Below are 21,030 nucleotides of genomic sequence, written 5' to 3'. Positions count from 1 at the left end.
TGTTATTAATCCCGTCTGGCCCCGGGGCAGATTTCGTATTCAGTTTTTGCAGCACTGCTCTAATTTCTTGTGTAGTGAAGTGCTCATCCAAGGTCTCGTTCGGGATTCCTTCATACCGCCCATGCTCGACGATTGGGTTGAGGGGAAGGTACGTAGCGCTTGCCACAGTGATGAGTTCATCTTCCTTCCCGTCGTGCCCCTGCAAAAGCTTTCGCAAATTATGTTTTTGAGCTATCCTGGAATTATCTGGATCTAGCAGGTATTTGAGTATACGCCACGTCTGGCCAGCAAAAATTTGGCTATCCATAGCACTGCAGAACTCATCCCATTGTTGCTTGCATAACTGTTTGCAATGCTCTTCAATATTTTTGTTTGACTCAGCCATTGACTTACGTAGACTCCTATTGTACTTCCGCTGACGCCATATATGCAGTAACGATTGTTTCGCCTCCCACATATGTGCGAGACGACTGTCAATCTTCTCTACCGGCTGGTCCGGCGTGATAGCGTGAGTAGCTACGCTAACGTCCTTGATAAGGTCTCTAGCCCATTGTTCTATGTTTTCGATCGGCTCTTGCTTCCTATCGTCTCTTACTTTGCGAAACGTGTCCCAGTCGATCCGTTTAACAGATCTATTATTTTCGAAATCTGCGGCCTCTTCGATCTTGATTTCTATAATTATATGATCGATGCCAAGGTCTTCGAAAATGTTTCTCTATTTGAGCTTTGCGACCTTGTTTACGATCGTAAAATCCGGTGTGGTATCTCTGTTGAGCCCGGTCCCTACACGTGCAGGAGAGTCGGGCTCATTTACGAGCGTTAACTTTGTATCTTGAATGTCTTCCCATGGAATTTTTCCCTTCACTCTCGAATAAACATAACCCCAGGCACCGTGCGAGGCATTAAGTCTCCCCCTATGATTAGAGGACTAGTACCTGCCATAACCACAGCCTTTCGAAGGAGGCGCGGCCTCTTTATTAAGCGCTGCCTTTTGAGGGTTGGAATGCTATATAAGTTTAGAATAAATATACTCGAGGACTTCCTTCATCTGGGGAGGAGCTCTATAAGCACGTGGTCAATATCCGAGATTTGGGTGTCATGACGAATCACCACCAGCTCTTTCCTGACAAGCGTAGTTAATGTTCTATTATTCCCTTTCGGGGGCCCGATAGCTTGATATCCCAGCTGTTTCGCTAATTCACGAGTTTCCTGAAGAATCATAGCGTCTGGTTCAGTCTTGTTTCTAATGTATTCTTGCGGGACCGCCTTTCTGGCTTCGCAGATCCTGCGATTCCTCTGCCATATGATAAGCTCTCTTTTCTCACTCTTTCCCATCTTGCGGTGTGGTTACCGCGGAAGGTGGCGGATGGAAGGAGGGCGCGCTTAAAATAATGTTAGAAAGCCTGGAATTTCCAGCTGATTTAAAATTTTGTAGATTCCCTGCCGCACTGATCTCAGGAGTGCTGTTGGTCGAAGGCGATGGAGTTCTTCTCAGGTTAAGTTGTGTTATCCTGCTATAAAGCCGGCCATATTGGCGTCCGTTTTGTCTAGCCTGGTCAAGATCATCGAGACTGCCAGCGGAAGATTGCTGGTCGCCTCTGCCTGTTCCTTAGCCACCTTCTGCAGGTCAGAGACTGCCTGATTTAAACTCATAGTTGGAGCCGTAGCTGTGTCCCTGGTCGCGTTTCTCTTCGGTGGAGGTGGAGTATTATTCTCCGCCATTCTATTTTCTTGAATTACCTCCAGTCTCCCGAGGCTTGGGGAACGCGTTTGTTTATTTGTCTGATTTTTGTCGCTTTTAAGCTCCTTAATCACCGTGGTTAACTGTGCAATTAATTCTCTCAAGTGCGCATTCTCCTCACCTCAGCTATTTCGTTAGTATTATTAGACTTATGTGCAGTCCACTCCGATGACCCCGGGCGCGGCCCTTTAAACGCATCTGACCAGCTCACCTCAGGCGTCGTAGCCAGGTGTACTTGTCGTCCCCTGGACTGGGAACTGGATCTCCCCCAGGACCTTGATCGGGATCGGGCTTTAGTCGTTGCTCTGCCTCGCTCGGTAGGCCCGTCTGCGAAGCGAATCTGCTGCTGCTGTTGTTCCCTTTGTTTAATTGCTTGCTCTTGGTGAAGCCATTGTCGTTGCTTGACTATGTAGGGTTTCTTGAACTTGGCTTTACAGGTTTTGTAGGCCGTAGGGTGGCAATTCCCGTACAGCTGCCATCGGGCTGACATGTGTGATCTTGATCCGGGTTGGACTTGCCGCATCCCGCACATAGCTTATCCCCAGGCTTGGGGCACACGCCACTTTTGTGTCCGAGTCTATTACGCCGCTTGCAAAAGTCCACTTGTTTCCTGTATAACGAGCATCTCGTGAGCACTACTCCGTAATTCACGTACGTGGGAACCTTGTAACCGTCGAATAAAACGATCGCAGTTGTGGTGTTTCCCAGTCATTTGGCTGCAATCACCGTTGGATTTCGTGGCGTAATAATGGCTGCCGTAATGTCCCTCGCGAAAACGTCGACAGGCACACCTCGGATGACTCCTTTAGCTGTAACGTCCGGGGCCGTTTCGTAGGCTCGAACTTCATATTACTTGCTGTTGAACTTGATTGTTTTGATGCAGTGATACTTATCCGCCCGCATGGTCCTGATTCGGAGTACCGACGACTAGAATATTCTTTAAATTGTTGGGGCAGATGGTATCCGTCTCCCGTTCATCGTAACGGATCCCTGCCGCGTCGTAGATAGCGTGTCCTAATTGTAGTAGATTTAGCCGGGATAGCTGAAGCCTTCCTCTTGGGCTGATCACAATCTTGTAATCTCCCATAGGTAGTTTAGGCATCTTGCTGGCCCTGGTAACTTGCGAGATGATCTCCGCCCGCCTTGGGAAGTCGGTTAGGTCTAGAGCTATAGGCATGCCACGTATCGCTTCTTCTTTTTCCAGTCTTTTATATCTAACGACTTTCCAGCCGTTATCGCCCTCCATCGCCTGTCGAATCTCGTTGTCGCTTCTCTAAACAACCTCCATTCTTGATACAATGTCGCCGCCTATGTTCAAGAAACCCGAGGCCTGAATTACGGTGGGTATAGGGCTGGCGGAAGGGTTAGCGAGCCGCCCGCCGCTTGGCGTGGGTTTCGGCCGTAAAATCTGCAAGAATGATCACCCACCTCAGAATCAGTTATCCACAGATTCCGGGTGAGGAGCTGAGTCGAATGGTGCCAAAATGTGGGTGGTCCTTGGTGATTTGCGCTGCAAAATTATGTGAAGAATACAGAGCCGATCTGAAGTGCATCCACTCCCTTCATCTTCCCAATGCTCGATGGAGGTATCTATTTTTTTCTTCGCATATCCTGATAAGAAAAAAAAAATCTGTCCGAATCCGTCGACGATGATTGTCTAAGTTCTGCGAGAACATTCGCACGGCACATGAAAACAAATACTTTGTTCAACCCATTACCTCGATCATTGTTCATTTCATCTGTTGTATAATGGAAATGAAAATGTAATAGAGATGAACCTTGCCCGCTAGAAATGGTACCCTATATCACCGTAAAATCTATCCAAATTGCCTGGCTGGTTTCAGACGAAAGAGCTCATCAATAGACAGTGTTGTTGATATCGCTACGGACAGGTATGTATAGTATCAAACGTCACATAAAAGATTATATGAAGCTTTCTTCTTTGATGTCAAGGCGGCATGTGATAACCTACCTCACGAGGCTATTCTCGATGCTCTTGAGATGGCTGGCCTTGGGATCGAGTCTTTCGATGGATGTCTCATTAGATATTTATGGGACCGTTCTTTGTGTGTACCGGCGATGGCCAAACCGCACGATACTACACCTACCGAGGCGTTCGTCAAGACGGAGTACTAAGCCCCACCCTACTCAACCTCACACTCATTCGCCTCGCTTAACATCTGATATCAGAGATCAAGATATCAACGTACGCTGGTTACATATGTGTATGGGCTTCCGGTGTGACACGTCCTTAGATACGTGCAAGGCTTCAAAAAGTTGCTACTCTGACAGCGGTGAGCCTCCGCAACCAAGGTATCGAAATCTCGCCAGACAAATGTGCGGTGGTGGCATTCAATCGCAAACCAATGACAGCTTACGCAGTCTTTAGACACGGTCTGATCATTTGTTATGAGAAGATTCACAGATTTATGGGCATAATCATTGATAGCGATCTCTCATGGAGCCGGTACTTGACCTACTTGAAACAGCGCCTCACAGCAATTTCTGAGCTTCTAAAGTTTCTGGGCACAAAGACCTGGGGAATGTCGGTGCATGCAATGTTGGAATCGCACAGGACACTTTTTCTGGGCTCTTGAGATGCAGTTTGTTCGCGCTGACCAACTCTCGCAGGACAGGACAAGCTCGGGCTCTCCGAGTTTGTCTTCGTTTGCCACAATGCGCGTCTGCAGCGGTGGCTGTTGCAATCGCCTGGGACCACGTGCCCGAGACCAGCCAATACAAATACACATTGCAGTGGAGGCGCTGAGAGCGCAGGTCAGGCACGTTGCACGCGCTCGTTCCACCATCTTGCAACAATGCTGTCTGAGAGGCCGCAGAAGTCATTTCGGATTATTACGCCAGCCTTCCTCCAGGCTTCAACCCCGCATCTAAGCCCCCGCTCTATTTGCAGTGCACCTCGCCGTACCAGGTATCAGAAAGAAAATCTTAACTGTCATTTCCTTCTTCAAAATAGCTATATCTCTTCCTTCTGCACAAGAGGTGCGCCGACCACATACATATTTATACTGAGCGATCAGCAACTGTCCAGTATTCGTCTGGAGCCGTGGTCTTCCCCTGCGGGAGCCACCACCATCAATTTCAAGAAGTGCCACCCAACGACATCGACCGCTGCGGGACTTGCAGCTACCCGCCGCGGTGGCTTACAGGCTGTGTTGCGCTGCTAAGAACGAGGTCGCGGGATCAAATTCCGGCTGCGGCGGCCGCATTTCCATGGGAACGAAATGCAAAAACGCCCTTGTCCCGTGCATTGGGGCACTTTAAAGATTCCTTGGTGGTCAAACCTAATCCGGAGTACCCACTACGGCGTGCCTTTTAATGAAATTGTGGGTTTGGCACGTAAAACCTCTGAATTCCACTTGCAGCTCTTCGCACTGCACTTCGTCAGTGCAAGACAACATTGAACATAGTCGTTATTCAGCGACTTGAAGGTAGCACACCAGTCTTTGCTATCATCTATGCGGCGCGGACCACACGAACGACTGGTTTTCGAGATTTGAGAACTGATCCGTACCTTTGCTATGAAACGGCATTTCAGTGGATTCCAAGTCACTGCAGCGTCATTGGTAACGAACACGCCGATAACACTGCTCGGTCGGTTCTTCAAGGGGGCAAAGCTGAGAATTTACTGTTATCAAGGACAGATGCCAATAGAAAACTTCGAATACTCGCACGGGATATCAGGTTCTCCCTGTGGAACACCCGACGACGCTTTCAATACAACCGGCTGCACTACCTGGACTCTTCCCTCCGGCTTCGCATCCCAGCTCGAGTATGCTGACGGGACATCACCCTGCTTTGTCGAATATGGCTAAAAGTGGCTTTTACGAAGTCTTTTGCTAATTTCTGAATTAGATGGGCCGACGATGCCTCGTGTGACGACTGTGGTAGCGAGGAAACTCTTCAACACGTTCTCGATCCGTGACTGTCCTCACTGCAATTTACAAAGACGATCATCCACACTCGTGATCACGCACTTCGATCAAAGACCTTTAGCAGAGGAAATCATTTTAGAACGCTGACATCACAAGCCATCGCAGTAGAGGGCGACGAGGACACTGTTACGAGTTTTTAAGAACAACGTTACTTGTCGTTGAGTGTGTTGCAGAGTTACGTCACTGAGTTTAGTGTTGCGGCGAAATGTTGCTGAGTTTGTTGCTGTGTTGAACATGCGTCCCGATTGAAGTCTCCTACGACGAGCGTGGACGTGTCGCAGCGTTGAGCCGAAGGCAGATTCTTGTGCACGAACGCTGCCGCGTCCGTTTGAGACAGATTTGGCACCACATATACGCACATGACCGCGAGTCCCGTTTCGACGAACTGTACAGCGCATATCTCTCTGCCTGCACCAGTTTTACTTTTACTACCGTGGTCTGCACTGAAGCAGTTTCTGAGATGGACGGGTCGTATTTGAAGCCGTTGAAGACCCATGGCTTGGCGTATATGCCGGCGTCGGCGGCGCACATGGACGAGTATCCCGCGATCTGTCGCTTGTCATACGGCCTCATCTATGTCTCCGTGAGGCAATGTATGTCGCCTCTGTTGACGTTAACATCGTGCGCCACGTAGTCCATGTGTTTCGTTAGAGAACGCATGTTAAGGCCTGCGACAAGGCATGCTTCCCTAAGCGACATGCGCCTGCACTTCGCCGTGCGCCATCTAATGAATCGCCCGCTAGGCAGAGCCCAACCAAGTGCACAGCCACGAAGATATTGTAGAGCAACAGGAAAAACTCCAGATGCAGCTCTCTGTTGCTCGATACGTGCTAGATAGAAGTGTGCTTTTTTTTTTTCGAGCGTGAAAGTAGCCCGCAAATATACTCAAAAATTGCCGAACGACTGGCCGTTCGAGGGCTTCTTTTACAATCGGTAAAACTCTTTTATGTAGCAGTATCGAGCAACAAAAAGCTGCATCACGAGTTTTTCGTATTTCTCTACCATTTTCTCATTGACACTTGTCATATAGTTATAATATTTGAGAAGTTGATTAATTCTGTCCAGCTACGTGGCATTTGCATATTTTTAGTGTTTCGCTCGGGTTACGCGGGTCACCCTGTATACTACTACGTGCATGCTTTGCGCCAGCGCTGGTACAGTTAAACTCGTCGTGATGTCGATCCACTGATCTGCGAGCGCTACTGTGAGGAATGTAGATACAAGTATTGGTCACCGGCTAACTAACGAAACTAAATGCAGTCTGCTTCCGCGAACTGGTTTGTTGATGCAGGTTCGCGCTGCGAAGAACCCCGCTGCCAATCCAGCTGTCATCTGAAAACGCTACGAGACTTCTTCGACGACTTGCAGGACTCTGCGAACACCAAGGATGTCAGCGACCTAATGAACTTCGCCCGGCATTTTTGCAAGTAAGGCTAACACAAAGTACGTTCGGATGCATTCGTTATTTCTTGATTTGTTTCTTCTCTAGTGAAGGCAATTGTGTGATGTTGAATAATTTCCAACAGACAATCGTGCGTAAGAAAAAAGAATGCTATGCCATAACTAATTCTGCGCACGGCTGTTAGAACTCTTACTAGACAGGAGAGGTGTTAGGGACAGGTCTCATGGTTTAGTGAAAGGAAGAGTCAGATCGTAAAAGAAGAAAGAAAGAACATAGACGGAGAAGAGAGTTGTTTATCCCCCTCAAGCTGGCACCGCCGCTCATCTCAGCACTTTTTTCGTTAAAACAGTGAGAGGGAGAAATCATATTCTTGCTTAAGCGGTGTACCCCTCCAGTTATCCTTCTTTCAAGGCATTCATTGAAAATATTACTTACTAGATATGCCCGCCCCTAATGTAAAGTCCAAATGTGGTATTTGAGGTATAAATAAATAAATAAATAAATAAATAAATAAATAAATATGTAAATAAAAAATAAATAACTTTCGTTACCCGGGCAGACAAAAAATTATGAGCCATTCCGCTCTATGAAGCTGGATGACCAACGAAGCTGTGTAGCACACGACAGAGCGGTAACGCAGGATTTTGAACACAGGTACGAATACATTTATTGTCATGACCGGTGGTCATCGTGAAAAAACGTACGCACACACATTTAGTTTTGTACATTCGCGTCCATTCGTGTCATACCTTCATTATGCAAATTCGTTATATACATTCGTGTTTGCATGTCGCGATATGTTCAGGCAAAGAATTTCAGACCGAAATCAGCGCGCAGATTAGCAGTGGCCCAGTGCCGTCAGCGCCTTCGCAGAAGGAGGGGCAGTGTGGGAATTCTGGCATGACGAGCGGCAGCGGAGCCACTCATGGAAGAAGACAACGGCGCAAGCCATTGCTGATGATGAAGTTTTTACTCGCAAAGATGAAAAATTCACGAAACCATAGCCACAAACATCTTCGCTGTAAAATATAGTGATTATGAATCAGGCGGTGGTATACCAAGGCGAAATGAAACTATATCCGAGAAATAGGAATTTGTACAGTCACTTTCTTTTCAAAGGTACGACAGCTTTGTAATTTAACATACAATATGACCTTATACAAGTTATTCTTTTTTAAATCGAAGCATTTCTTGGCAAACATTTGCCACTTCGAGAGTATTTTTTTATCTATTTAGCCGCCTACGTGTCGGTGCTCTCATGGCCGTTTCGTTACTTTGGTATGCACCAAAATTGGCATAGTATGACACGAATTTAAGAAGAACATAAATGATATGTCATGCCATGAATATCATCGCATGTGTGTCATGTAGGCCATGCAACAGCCGCCTACGTTTTGGTTCCCTCATGGTCGTTTCGTTAGCTTGGTGTGTATCAAAATTGGCATAGTATGACAAGAGATATTGAGTCTGAGATACTAATTGGCATAGAGACAAGAGACATGAAATCCCACAAGTAACGCCGGAAGAAGTAAAGAACGCCTTGGGAGCTATGTAAAGGGAGAAGGCAGCTGGGGAGGATCAGGTAACAGTAGATTTGTTAAAGGATGGTGGGAACATTGTCCTAGAAAGACTGGCCACCCTATATACACAATGCCTCATGACCTCGAACGTACCGGAATCTTGGAAGAACACTAACATAATCCTAATCCATAAGAAAGGGGACGCCAAGGACTTGAAGAATTATAGACCGATCAGCTTACTACCCGTTGCGTACAAAGTATTTACTAAGGTAATCGCAAATAGAATCAGGAACACCTTAGACTTCTGTCAACCAAAGGACCAGGCAGGATTCCGTAAAGGCTACTCAACAATAGACCATACTCACACTATCAATCAGGTGATAAAGAAATGTGCAGAATATAACCAACCCCTATACTAGCTTTCATTGATTACGAGAAAGCGTTTGATTCAGTCGAAACCTCAGTAGTCATGGAGGCATTACGGAATCAGGGTGTAGACGAGCCGTATGTAAACATACTGAAAGATATCTATAGCGGCTCCACAGCCACCGTAGTACTGCATAAAGAAAGCAGCAAAATCCCAATAAATAAAGGCGTCAAGCAGGGAGATACGATCTCTCCAATGCTATTCACAGCGTGTTTACAGAAGGCATTCAGAGACCTGGATTGGGAAGAATTGGGGACAAAGGTTAATGGAGAATACCGTAGTAACTTGCGATTTGCTGATGATAGTTCCTTGCTTAGTAACTCAGGGGACCAATTGCAATGCATGCTCACTGACCTGGAGAGGCAAAGCAAAAGGGTGGGTCTAAAAATTAATCTGCAGAAAACCAGAGTAATGTTTAACAGTCTCGGAATAGAATAGCAGTTTACGATAGGTAGCGAGGCACTGGAAGTGGTAAGGGAATACATTCACTTAGGGCAAGTAGTGACCGCGGATCTGGATCATGAGACTGAAATAATCAGAATAAGAATGGGCTGGGGTGCGTTCGGCAGGCATTCTCAGATCATGAACAGCAGGTTGCCATTATCCCTCAAGAGAAAAGTGCATAAGATGTGTGTCTTACCAGTACTCACGTACGGGGCGGAAACCTGGAGGCTTACGAGAAGGCTTCTACTTAAACTGTGGACGACGCAACGAGCTATGGAAAGAAGAATGATAGGTGTAACGATAAGGGATAAGAAAAGAGCAGGTTGGATGAGGGAACAAACCTGAGTTAGGGACATGTTAGTTGGAATCAAGAAAAAGAAATGAGCATGGGCAGGACCTGCAATGAGGAGGGAAGATAACCGATGGTCATTAAGGGTTACGGACTGGATTCCAAGGGAAGGGAAGCGTAGCAGGGGGCGGCAGAAAGTTAGGTGGGCGGATCAGATTAATAAGTTTGCAGGGACGACATGGACACAATTAGGATATGACCGGGGTAGTTGGAGAAGTATGGGAGAGGCCTTTGTCCTGCAGTGGGCATAACCAGGCGGATGTTGATGATGACAAGAGTGTATGACCAACACAAATGACATGCGTGTCACGTAGTCGTGAAACAGCCGCCTACATCTTGGTATGTACCAAAATTGGCACATTATGACGAGGATATGACGAACGTAAATGATAGGTCATGACATGAATGTCATGACATGCCTGTCATGTAGGTCATGAAACAGCCGCCTAAATCTTGGTGCTGTCATGGTCGTTTCGTGGTAGGTACTCCAACTTGGCTTTGAGTCGACTACTTGTCCTTATCTTTTGTAGCTGGTGCTGTATCAATTTTTATTTTTCTCCTGTTCGCAGCTGGTTTGGTGAGAACCATATTTCTTATCAAATGAGCTTGTCGTGTGCGCTGTGCATACTGCAGCTCCTTAAATGGTGTGTTACCCTGAAGAAATACAAAGAATTGAAAGCTGTTTTAACAACCGTAAAACTGTCGACAGAGACTGCGTTTAGAAATGAAGGCGTAAAAAAAAAGAGCATAGGGCACTTATTTTTCTTTTTACCCCGTTTTAGAAAGAGCCTTGATATAGCTCAAACTCAACTTTTATTATTTTTTGTAGGGCTAAATATACAGAGAGGTCCCCATGCGAAGCGTACGAAGATGTTAAAGAACGTGAGCCTGGTTCGTCTTGGGAGTTTAAGCATCTATACCCAGCAGTTCGGCAGTTTGTTTGCCATGGAGAACTGCAGACATGGAAAGGTAAGTTCTTTTTGTTTTAACATTTTACAAACTCAAGCTGCTCTACAATTTAACTCTGAATTTCTACGCTCAATCACGGAATACCAAAGTCAAGATTGAAGGCGACAATGGAAAGACGGTGTGGAATAAAAGTTGAGTAAACAGGGCTAAAATGGCCTCAGAGACACTGCAGGCCCACGTTTCGAAAGGTGGACCTCTCTATCTAACCCAAAATGTGGGTCACCCTGCATGAGACATTTACCCTTGGTTATCCAACTTTTAACCCCCAGTTGGTCAAGTAGCTCGAGAAGCACTAAAGCCATGAAAAGGGCAAAAGCATATCGTAGGACTTCAGCATTCTTCGTCCGCAAAGAGCATTAGCTGAATGTGGAAGCGATCGGTGTAGGCTGGCTTAATGTAACGATTACATTTTGTTTGCTTTTTTTTGTTTTCCCACTTTGCCTGGGGCCCGAGGAGTGCTCGGCCTACTGTCTAACCAGGAGTAGCCAGTCATACACGGTGGATAGCAAGAAAGGAATAGCCTCGAACGAAAGGAATCGCATCGACTTGCTTACTACTGTTGCACTTGTGACGATGGTTCTGCTATCGAAAATAAAAAAAATTAAAATTAAAGTATGGGGCTTTCCGTGCCAAAACCACTTTCTGATTATGAGGCACGCCGTAGTGGGGGACTCCGGAAATTTTGTCCACCTGGGGTTCTTTAAAGTGCACCTAAACCTAAGTACACGGGTGTAGTACACGGGTTTTCGGCTGTTTCAGTCCTCAGTTCTATATATACACGGGTGTTTTCGCCCCGATCGATATGCGGCCACCGTGGCCGGGATTCGATCCCGCGACCTCGGGTTCGGCAGCCTATAACACCATAGCCGCTGAGCGACCACGGCGGGTGCTATCGAAAACAGAAAGCATGAACGGCATAATGTAACGATAACCCTTCACTCGAGGCTATAGGCACTGTCTTATCATCCACAACTCACGATCGACTGATCCTGGTGATAACGTTAGCGGATCGTCGCTCGAACCATTGACGGGGCAAGCGCTAAATGGTAAAGAATGAAAACGGAATTGTTGCGTTATCCCAACTTATATCTAATCAACGCATTCACACACAAAAAAGAAAAAATAACAATTTCTCCCTCCCGATAGAACTGCTCGTAATAGCAGACGTCAATCTAATTGTCAAGTTTGACATATTAGCGACGTCAGCGGGGCTGTCCCAGATAGCACTTACGCAATGCTGCTTTGTGAATTTGACACCAGTCCTGTTTATTTTTTCGGCTGTTTCAGCAGTAAGAGAAGGGGACTTTGTGAAACAAGCCAACTGACAAAAGTGCAAACAAAATCTATGATCAGACGACACCACACTGTGCGATATTGAAGTGCTATACTGTGCGCGTTCGCGTCTTCTATCGAAAGCGCCTTTAGTTCGAGAGCTACACTTAGCGATAAATGCTGACTGCCCGACGCGTCCCATTTAAGAACAGTATAGTAAAACGCAAATGGGTCTGAAAAAGGACACTCTAGTAAGATGCGACTGGAAGAGTAGTCGCGCAAATTAAGAGAAGGAGAGGTTTATGCTTTTATGCTTCTTCACGAAAAAGAAAGCATTTGGCATTCATTTCGATAATGAATACCTGATTTTTTCGTCTTCAAATACGATAAAACATCAACGATTCGGATATGGCGGGGCCTGTAAACATACTCTCATCACTAGGAATTCGCGAGATCGACAGCAAACTACAATCAGAATGCAATCAATGTGAATAATTGAAGGAAACGAGACATTCTTGTCTATTTATTGTGAGTATTGTCGGTTGAAGCGATCCGTAATGGAATTCCGAACCTACGTTCCCGCAACAACTTTAGAGTAGGCGCTTTCGAAAGATGTAAAAACCTTGCTCTCGTTCCTTCATCTACGTTGGCGGTGCTTACTGCGCTCCTCAGTGAGCGGTTTTCAAGCGCGCAGTTCTGCGCCAGGGTTATCGAAGAGGAAGTTTTCACACGCCGACTTCGCCCCTGTGCGCCACGGCTGATTACGCCTCTTGAAAACACACGGCAGCTCAGTAATTCGTATCCCCCTGCGTGGCTCGGTATAGAGAGCTGCAGTAAATTCGGAAGATAGTGCTGTATACTCAATGCATTTTGGTAGGGACTGCAATATCTAACGGCTACGCCAGGAAGTCTGATAAAGATTGTTGTTGGTTGGGATGTAGTAGGTTGCTTGGGTGAGTTGGGGTGGGAGAAGGTGGGGTGGCAGGCGATCAGACACCATCGTGTAGCTGGCGCGAATATTGCTGAGATGAACAATAACACAGAAAGGAACAAACGCGTTTGCTTGTGACGTTCGTGCTGGCGCTTGTGTCACTGTTTTTCTCTCGTTATCCTTTGTTGCAGCTATGGAGAGGCGGAAGTAATGTTTTTGTCACTGAGGTCTCGGAACTTCTACAGAAGAAAAAAAAAACACACAGCGTCTTTTGTTGCTTTGGCCACTGTATTGGCTGTTTTATTTCACCACTTGCCTCTCCGTCCGATTTTTCTACCATATCACTTCATTCCAGGCACGCGAACAGGAGACGGTGTTCGTTGCACGTTTTTTAAATGGATATGAATGTGTAGGGATCGATTACGTTACTCATGTTTCAATGATAAAGCGAATGTTACTCATGTTTCAGTGATTAGACGCCATCGTGTAAAGCGAATGTTACTCATATTTCAGTGATTAGACGCCATCGTGTAAAGCGAATGTTACTCATGTTTCAGTGATTAGACGCCATCGTGTAAAGCGAATGTTACTCATGTTTCAGTGATTAGACGCCATCGTGTAAAGCGAATGTTAGTCATGTTTCAGTGATTAGACGCCATCGTGTAAAGAGAATGTTACTAATGTTTCAGTGATTAGACGCCGTCGTGTAAAGCGAATGTTACTCATGTTTCAGTGATTAGACGCCGTCGTGTAAAGCGAATGTTACTCATGTTTCAGTGATTAGACGCCGTCGTGTAAAGCGAATGTTACTCATGTTTCAGTGATTAGACGCCGTCGTGTAAAGCGAATGTTACTCATGTTTCAGTGATTAGACGCCGTCGTGTAAAGCGAATGTTACTCATGTTTCAGTGATTAGACGCCGTCGTGTAAAGCGAATGTTACTCATGTTTCAGTGATTAGACGCCGTCGTGTAAAGCGAATGTTACTCATGTTTCAGTGATTAGACGCCGTCGTGTAAAGCGAATGTTACTCATGTTTCAGTGATTAGACGCCATCGTGTAAAGCGAATGTTACTCATGATTCAGTGATTAGACGCCGTCGTGTAAAGCGAATGTTACTCATGTTTCAGTGATTAGACGCCGTCGTGTAAAGCGAATGTTACTCATGTTTCAGTGATTAGACGCCATCGTGTAAAGCGAATGTTACTCGTGTTCCAGTGATTAGACGCCATCGTGTAAAGCGAATGTTACTCATGTTTCAGTGATTAGACGCCATCGTGTAAAGCGAATGTTACTCATGTTTCAGTGATTAGACGCCATCGTGTAAAGCGAATGTTACTCATGTTTCAGTGATTAGACGCCGTCGTGTAAAGCGAATGTTACTCATGTTTCAGTGATTAGACGCCGTTGTGTAAAGCGAATGTTACTCATGTTTCAGTGATTAGACGCCATCGTGTAAAGCGAATGTTACTCGTGTTTCAGTGATTAGACGCCATCGTGTAAAGCGAATGTTACTCATGTTTCAGTGATTAGACGCCATCGTGTAAAGCGAATGTTACTCATGTTTCAGTGATTAGACGCCATCGTGTAAAGCGAATGTTACTCATGTTTCAGTGATTAGACGCCATCGTGTAAAGCGAATGTTACTCATGTTTCAGTGATTAGACGCCGTCGTGTAAAGCGAATGTTACTCATGTTTCAGTGATTAGACGCCATCGTGTAAAGCGAATGTTACTCATGTTTCAGTGATTAGACGCCGTCGTGTAAAGCGAATGTTACTCATGTTTTAGTGATTAGACGCCGTCGTGTAAAGCGAATGTTACTCATGTTTCAGTGATTAGAAGCCGTCGTGTAAAGCGAATGTTACTCATGTTTCAGTGATTAGACGCCGTCGTGTAAAGCGAATGTTACTCATGTTTCAGTGATTAGACGCCATCGTGTAAAGCGAATGTTACTCATGTTTCAGTGATTAGACGCCATCGTGTAAAGCGAATGTTACTCATGTTTCAGTGATTAGACGCCGTCGTGTAAAGCGAATGTTACTCATGTTTCAGTGATTAGACGCCATCGTGTAAAGCGAATGTTACTCATGTTTCAGTGATTAGACGCCATCGTGTAAAGCGAATGTTACTCATGTTTCAGTGATTAGACGCCGTCGTGTAAAGCGAATGTTACTCATGTTTCAGTGATTAGACGCCATCGTGTAAAGCGAATGTTACTCATGTTTCAGTGATTAGACGCCGTCGTGTAAAGCGAATGTTACTCATGTTTTAGTGATTAGACGCCGTCGTGTAAAGCGAATGTTACTCATGTTTCAGTGATTAGAAGCCGTCGTGTAAAGCGAATGTTACTCATGTTTCAGTGATTAGACGCCGTCGTGTAAAGCGAATGTTACTCATGTTTCAGTGATTAGACGCCGTCGTGTAAAGCGAATGTTACTCATGTTTCAGTGATTAGACGCCATCGTGTAAAGCGAATGTTACTCATGTTTCAGTGATTAGACGCCGTCGTGTAAAGCGAATGTTACTCATGTTTCAGTGATTAGACACCGTCGTGTAAAGCGAATGTTACTCATGTTTCAGTGATTAGACGCCGTCGTGTAAAGCGAATGTTACTCATGTTTCAGTGATTAGACGCCATCGTGTAAAGCGAATGTTACTCATGTTTCAGTGATTAGACGCCGTCGTGTAAAGCGAATGTCAATCATGTTTCAGTGATTAGACGCCATCGTGTAAAGCGAATGTTACTCATGTTTCAGTGATTAGACGCCATCGTGTAAAGCGAATGTTACTCATGTTTCAGTGATTAGACGCCATCGTGTAAAGCGAATGTTACTCATGTTTCAGTGATTAGACGCCGTCGTGTAAAGCGAATGTTACTCATGTTTCAGTGATTAGACGCCGTCGTGTAAAGCGAATGTTACTCATGTTTCAGTGATTAGACGCCGTCGTGTAAAGCGAATGTTACTCATGTTTCAGTGATTAGACGCCGTCGTGTAAAGCGAATGTTACTCATGTTTCAGTGATTAGACGCCATCGTGTAAAGCGAATGTTACTCATGTTTCAGTGATTAGACGCCATCGTGTAAAGCGAATGTTACTCATGTTTCAGTGATTAGACGCCGCCGTGTAAAGCGAATGTTACTCATGTTTCAGTGATTAGACGCCATCGTGTAAAGCGAATGTTACTCATGTTTCAGTGATTAGACGCCATCGTGTAAAGTGAATGTTACTTATGTTTCAGTGATTAGACGCCATCGTGTAAAGCGAATGTTACTCATGTTTCAGTGATTAGACGCCGTCGTGTAAAGCGAATGTTACTCATGTTTCAGTGATTAGACGCCATCGTGTAAAGCGAATGTTACTTATGTTTCAGTGATTAGACGCCATCGTGTAAATCGAATGTTACTCATGTTTCAGTGATTAGACGCCGTCGTGTAAAGCAAATGTTACTCATGTTTCAGTGATTAGACGCCATCGTGTAAAGCGAATGTTACTCATGTTTCAGTGATTAGACGCCGTCGTGTAAAGCGAATGTTACTCATGTTTCAGTGATTAGACGCCATCGTGTAAAGCGAATGTTACTCATGTTTCAGTGATTAGACGCCATCGTGTAAAGCGAATGTTACTCATGTTTCAGTGATAAAGCGAATGTTTACCGGCGGCAACGAAAATGACTGCTTGAGAGCATTTGCTGCAGTGAGAAAGTGGCCACTCCCAGGAGCTGCACTGTGCAAGTAAGAACAACATTTAGCTCATTGCACAATAGTATAGGGAGCATGACATTTAAAGAGCCGGTTTTAGATGTAGAACTGAGGTCAGCCAGTACTCAAAGAGTAACCATTTGTTGAAACCATGTGCGTTGCATTATTTCCGGGAAATGAATAATTAAAATATAGGATTAAGTACATTGTTCTTCCGTTTAAACATATTTGCACACTGTGAAAAGATGCACTACAAAAACAAAAAAGCTCTCAATGCGTTTCACGGCACATCTTGAGTTCGTATTATCTCTAAACTGGTCAGGAGTGGCGTTGTCTAATAATCCAACTGCAAATTCTGTACACACTGTCAGATATCAAAGTGGACAGGAAATTAGCCACCGCAGTAGCTCAACTGGTTAAAGCACGTCATGCTTAATGCAAAAGATGTAGATTTGGTTCCCACCTGCGCCTAGTTCTGTTTTCGTCTACTTTCATTTCGTTTGTGTTTATTAATTCTAAGTGAACTTTCGCCATGCTTCTCTGGTGTCACTGTCAGTTTTCTAGATTATGTTTGCAACTGGTTCTAGGCAGGAAGTATCTAGCAAAAGAGAATGTTTTGAATACTGGCTGTCTTTAATTTTTCAAGTATATCGCACCCTATAAAGTCAAGTATTAGTAAGCAATGAGTAAAGTTTTCGTGATTGATAACCTAATGCAGTGGAGGTCGCGCAAACCTATATGTCCATCGCTGCTATATGAAGTCTGCTTTGGAAAAATCACTGTCTCGATATGCCCCTTCTCGATAATTTGCGACACCTCTTGCCCGAACAGGCGGCATAGTTTTGTCCGAAGTACCATGAATATGACATGGCACATTCAGCTATCCTGGAAGGAAGCTGATAAGTCTAAAGAGTCTGTTTATTTAGTGTATTACTTGTAGTTGTTTTGTAATAAAGTTAAAAATTTTCTTAATCGCCTACCTTATGACCAAATAATTCGTGTGAAAAAACGTGTTGCACAGTTGTTTCATCTCGTTCTTCTGTGCATATAATCTTTTGTATTTTGCTCACCCTGCTTTGACTTCTTGCCCGCAGTATTGTATAAATAAATAAACAAATAAATAAATAAATAAATAAATAAATAAATAAATGTGGATAGATAAGCCTATTAAATATTTATATGCGGTGTAATAGAGCCCAGAATTATGTGGGAATGGTTGCGGTATGTAACATCGGATATATTCAGTACTTGATACGGTTTTACGGCACATAGTGAAGCTCATACACCGGTGGCTTCCCGTCTGATCTGCTGCTTTCCTCGTAAAGGAGCACTGAAGCTCCTCCGAACGAATCAACTTTCACTTTTTATTCAGGCGTTTCCCCGCTCATGGTGAAAAAAAAAACGAAATAAATAGTGCATTACGGAATACGACGCCCGTCCACAAGCAACACACATCATAGGCGACGGCTGCAATAGCAACAAAGAGTCTCGCGTTTGTCATACAGAGTAGGCAAAGTCTCATCAACTCAATCGTTTCGACTTGGCGCTGAGAGCAAGTGAGCGAAATTGCTGTGCAGCTTCTGTCTAACGCCAGGCATAGTGTTGGACTATTCGGTAAGACCAGGGTATCAAACGACAAGAAGCTAAGGACTGCGCAAACTGTGACTGCGTGACGCAAACTGCGTGTAGCAATAGCGCACAGGAAAACGACGGTGTGAATCAACAGGACAACGGGTAGCCGATATTCCATAGCTGAAATTAAGAAACAGAATAATGGAGTTCTGTAGGTCATGTAATCCATAGGGCATGTAACCGGTAGTCTGTTGGAGTTACATAATGAGTGCCAATTGAAGGAAAGCGCAGTCGAGGAGAGCAGAGGACTAGGCGATGTGATGTAATTAGGAAATTTTGCAGGCATAGAATGGTGTCGGATGGCGCAAGACAGGGTTAGTTGGAGATTGCTGGGAGACGCCTTCGTCCGGCAGTGGACATAAATAGCATGATAATAATGACCAACTTACTCTGGTAGTCGATTAGCTTCTGTGGAATGTTCGTCATTAAATATTAGTCTCTGCATGCGTGAATAACGTATCGAAATTTGTGCAAGAGTTGGTGCATGCAAGACGGTCTCTGTTGCCCGTTTTCCTAACTGCATCGGAACATTATCAAAGCTTAAGGGGGTACTTCTGTTGCTTTGGATGAGAATAAGCAAAATTTATTTCTGGCATTAACGCTTGCGAGACGGCGGGAGAAATAAAACATCCCCAATGCCCACTTCTGCCTCCATGCGAGTGCTGGAAAGGAAACCTCATAATGTAGCTTGAAGTCTTGTCCTGAAATTCTACGTCAACGATGCAACAGACGCGCGTCAAGCAGAGACATTGTATGGCCGCTGTTACTTTTCATACTATTTCTTAGCAGTGATTAGATTTATGAGAACGCACTTGACGCAATGAAAGCGGAGATATGCGGCTGTATAAATCCCACTTTGCCAACTGACATCTCATGATTTTGTTTACGTTTTTTGCAGCGAGATGACGCGCAGTTCAAGAAACTGCAGCACGGATGACAAAGTCGAGAGAGAAGTTTTAGCATTGACTGCTACAGTAACGCGAGTGCTGAATTGCACAGCGCGAGTCGGGGAGCACTTCCCGCACGCACAACCAGGTAAGCCAGAGTTGATACGCGTCAAACGCAACTCCGCGCTTTAACGTCACTGAGTGAAACTTCTCTAAGATGGTGTCGACAATGATCAAAACACCCGAACTTTGACTAAATACGTCTATTGACTCAAAACGATTAAGTAGAGAGAGATAAAAAGGAGGAAAGACTGGGAAGTTAACCATAGTACGTCTTCGGTATCCTACCGTGTAATGGGGAAGGGTTCGATAGGGGAGAAAGGTGGAAAGCAAAGAAAAAAGAAAGCAAACGAAGGGAGGAATGAATAATGTAAAGCTGTCTGTGTGGGCGCTGTGACAGTCTGTGAGAGCTCCTCGTAGCCATAAATGATGTTAACGTCCCACTGAGATGTAACACGCCACACAGTGCTGAATCAATGTGTCGCACAATGCGGTGTCTCTAAGGAAACGCAAGAGCACTCTCATAGTGACCTGCGCTGCTGTCCACGTAGGCCAATGTCGAAGAATATTGTTTTCTGTAAGTGGGCGCTTGACCAACTGGTCTAGCGTGGCTGAGAACGCTGCTCTTCGCTAGTTGAAGCGAGAGCACTCGCAGAGAAGGTGCGAGATTGTTTCACTGCCCCTTCGAAATTCAGAAAGTGCGCTATTAGGCATTACGATGACAAATGTTACGCATTTGAGAATGCTGCGCCAAGCCATAGACGTGCTTGAAGGATGGAGTCATGTCTTCAGAAGTCTGAAGGAATATGAAGTTGCAAATTAGGGTCCACGGTATGAAGGCGTGTGCTCTTAAATTAGGATTGATTCCACTGACGCAATGTTAGCTGACATGCAGGCGCGCGAAGTTTTTTCGCTGCGTCAGATCTCGAAAGTGGGATGGCAACAAAGCTGACGCCATCTTGGGGAGACCGGCCAACTGCATCTGCATGATGGCTTCTATGGATACTGCAGTCACTATGCAGCCACTGAAATATCATTTGTTACGTTCTCAATGATCGACTTGTTTGATCTCTGTGACAAGCTGTTCCAGTGGTCCGTGACGCAGTGCGGAGAGCAATATCTGGAGGGCTGCCTTGGGATAACAGAATATTGGCTATGGATGGTGTGAGTTCTTAACGATGAAACTAAGAGCTGCACGGAGAGTTATGAGCTTAACAGCTTTAGTTGATGTTGCGTATGATGTTTTGACTTCTATTTCGAAAGATACTTCAGGAGTCACCACCGCGGCAGTTTAGCTTGTAGTTGTGACAGGGCCATCGGCGGGAACATCCAGGCGGCTATTGTGCACGTTATCTAATAGTGGTAATGCAGCCTGTTGGAGGCCAACCAATGACATCCTAGCTTTCCTCGTGCTACCTCGTATGGTCGGCGCTGGCACGATAAAAGCGAGGGCGGCCATGCTGCAGGCATGTAGATTGAAGGAAATGAGGTACAAATGGCAGCTGTAAGACGACTGTAAATTGTGTGAGGTCTCTGTGTAGGTAAACAGACAAGATGGTGAGAAGATATCCGGGCAACGTGCGAAAATGTCGCTGTTTCGCACAAAAGGTGAAGAGTCCAATACAATAGCAAATTATTAGACAGCTCTATCGGCCCCATAAACTTATAGACACTCGCTTACAAACTAAATTAAGAAACATGGCGTCACGTGCGCACAGTCAAAAATAACACATCACACTCGA

At 45.2% G+C, this 21,030-nt stretch overlaps 1 protein-coding gene across 3 annotated transcripts in view; it reads left to right on the top strand.

The window, feature by feature from the left end:
- Positions 1-21,030, top strand: part of LOC139054844 (uncharacterized) — a 94,615-nt gene that overhangs the window by 27,696 nt on the left and 45,889 nt on the right. For all 3 annotated transcript variants that reach the window (XM_070532500.1, XM_070532501.1, XM_070532502.1), the window contains exons 2-5: positions 6,986-7,121; positions 10,666-10,805; positions 16,646-16,742; positions 19,240-19,376. In XM_070532500.1, coding sequence (XP_070388601.1) covers positions 6,986-7,121; positions 10,666-10,805; positions 16,646-16,742; positions 19,240-19,376 — 510 coding nt within the window. The remainder of the gene's footprint in view (positions 1-6,985; positions 7,122-10,665; positions 10,806-16,645; positions 16,743-19,239; positions 19,377-21,030) is intronic.

This window comes from Dermacentor albipictus, chromosome 1, assembly GCF_038994185.2.
Source record: "Dermacentor albipictus isolate Rhodes 1998 colony chromosome 1, USDA_Dalb.pri_finalv2, whole genome shotgun sequence".
Classification (NCBI taxonomy): Eukaryota; Metazoa; Arthropoda; class Arachnida; order Ixodida; family Ixodidae; genus Dermacentor; species Dermacentor albipictus.
The sequence above is the reverse complement of the archived record's forward strand: the minus strand, read 5'-3'. Positions and strand labels throughout refer to the sequence as shown.